Source organism: Gavialis gangeticus, unplaced genomic scaffold, assembly GCF_001723915.1.
Source record: "Gavialis gangeticus isolate Ggan-Ray unplaced genomic scaffold, GavGan_comp1, whole genome shotgun sequence".
In the NCBI taxonomy this organism is placed as follows: Eukaryota; Metazoa; Chordata; order Crocodylia; family Gavialidae; genus Gavialis; species Gavialis gangeticus.
This window is the reverse complement of record NW_017728993.1, coordinates 66,993,726-66,994,414: the sequence shown is the minus strand read 5'-3', so window position 1 is coordinate 66,994,414 and position 689 is coordinate 66,993,726. Positions and strand designations below refer to the sequence as shown.

General features: G+C 70.5%; 1 protein-coding gene across 2 annotated transcripts in view; it reads right to left on the bottom strand.

Annotated features, from left to right (window-relative positions):
- Nucleotides 1–665, bottom strand: part of PRRX1 (paired related homeobox 1) — a 110,636-nt gene extending 109,971 nt beyond the window's left edge. The window contains exon 1 of one of the 2 annotated variants that reach the window (XM_019501911.1): nt 196–665. In XM_019501911.1, coding sequence (XP_019357456.1) covers nt 196–436 — 241 coding nt within the window. In that variant the 5' untranslated portion in view covers nt 437–665. The remainder of the gene's footprint in view (nt 1–195) is intronic. The other variant, XM_019501909.1, reaches the window with a different exon arrangement.
- Nucleotides 666–689: the final 24 nt, after the last annotated feature.

Below are 689 nucleotides of genomic sequence, written 5' to 3'. Positions count from 1 at the left end.
AGGACCCGCCCGGGGCACTTCCGAGCGCTCAGGGGGACCCGCAGCCCCCTCCCCGCGGGGGCATGTGCAGAGCCCGCGCCGCGAGGAGCTGGGGACTCTCGTCCCGCAGCTTTGCCCCGTCCCTGCGCCCAAGCGGGCAGCGAGCGCGGGATCCCGCCCCGTCCCGCCGCCCCGGGCCCGCACGCCGCCACTTACTGTCCGCCTGCGGCGTGTCGCTGCCGCTGGTCAGCCCCGGCGACTCCAGCAAGCTCCTGCTCGACTCCCCCACGCTCTCGTCGGCCTGAGCCGCCACCATGTCCCCGGCTTCCTCCAGATCCAGCAGGTGACTCACCGAGAAGTTCTTCTTGGCCTGTAAGTTGTCCAGGTGGCCGGGGCTCTCCAAGCGGGTGGCCAGCACGGCCTGTCTCTCCAGGACATGGGCATAGCTGGAAGTCATGGTTTCCCCCCAAGCCTTAAAGGGAAAGTGCAGGCAGGAGAGGAGCGGGAGAGCGCGGAGGAGGAGGAGGAGGAAGAGGAGGAGGAGGAGGACGGAGGGAAGGGACTCCCTTCCCCCCGAGCAGCAGCACTGCCGGGGCAGCAGGGGCCCGAGCGATAATCCAGAGCCGCTCTCTGCCCGGCCGCTCCCAGGTCTCACGGAAGGGGGAGGAAAGGGGGGCGCCCGGCGACAAGGGCCATAAGCAGAGCGCGGG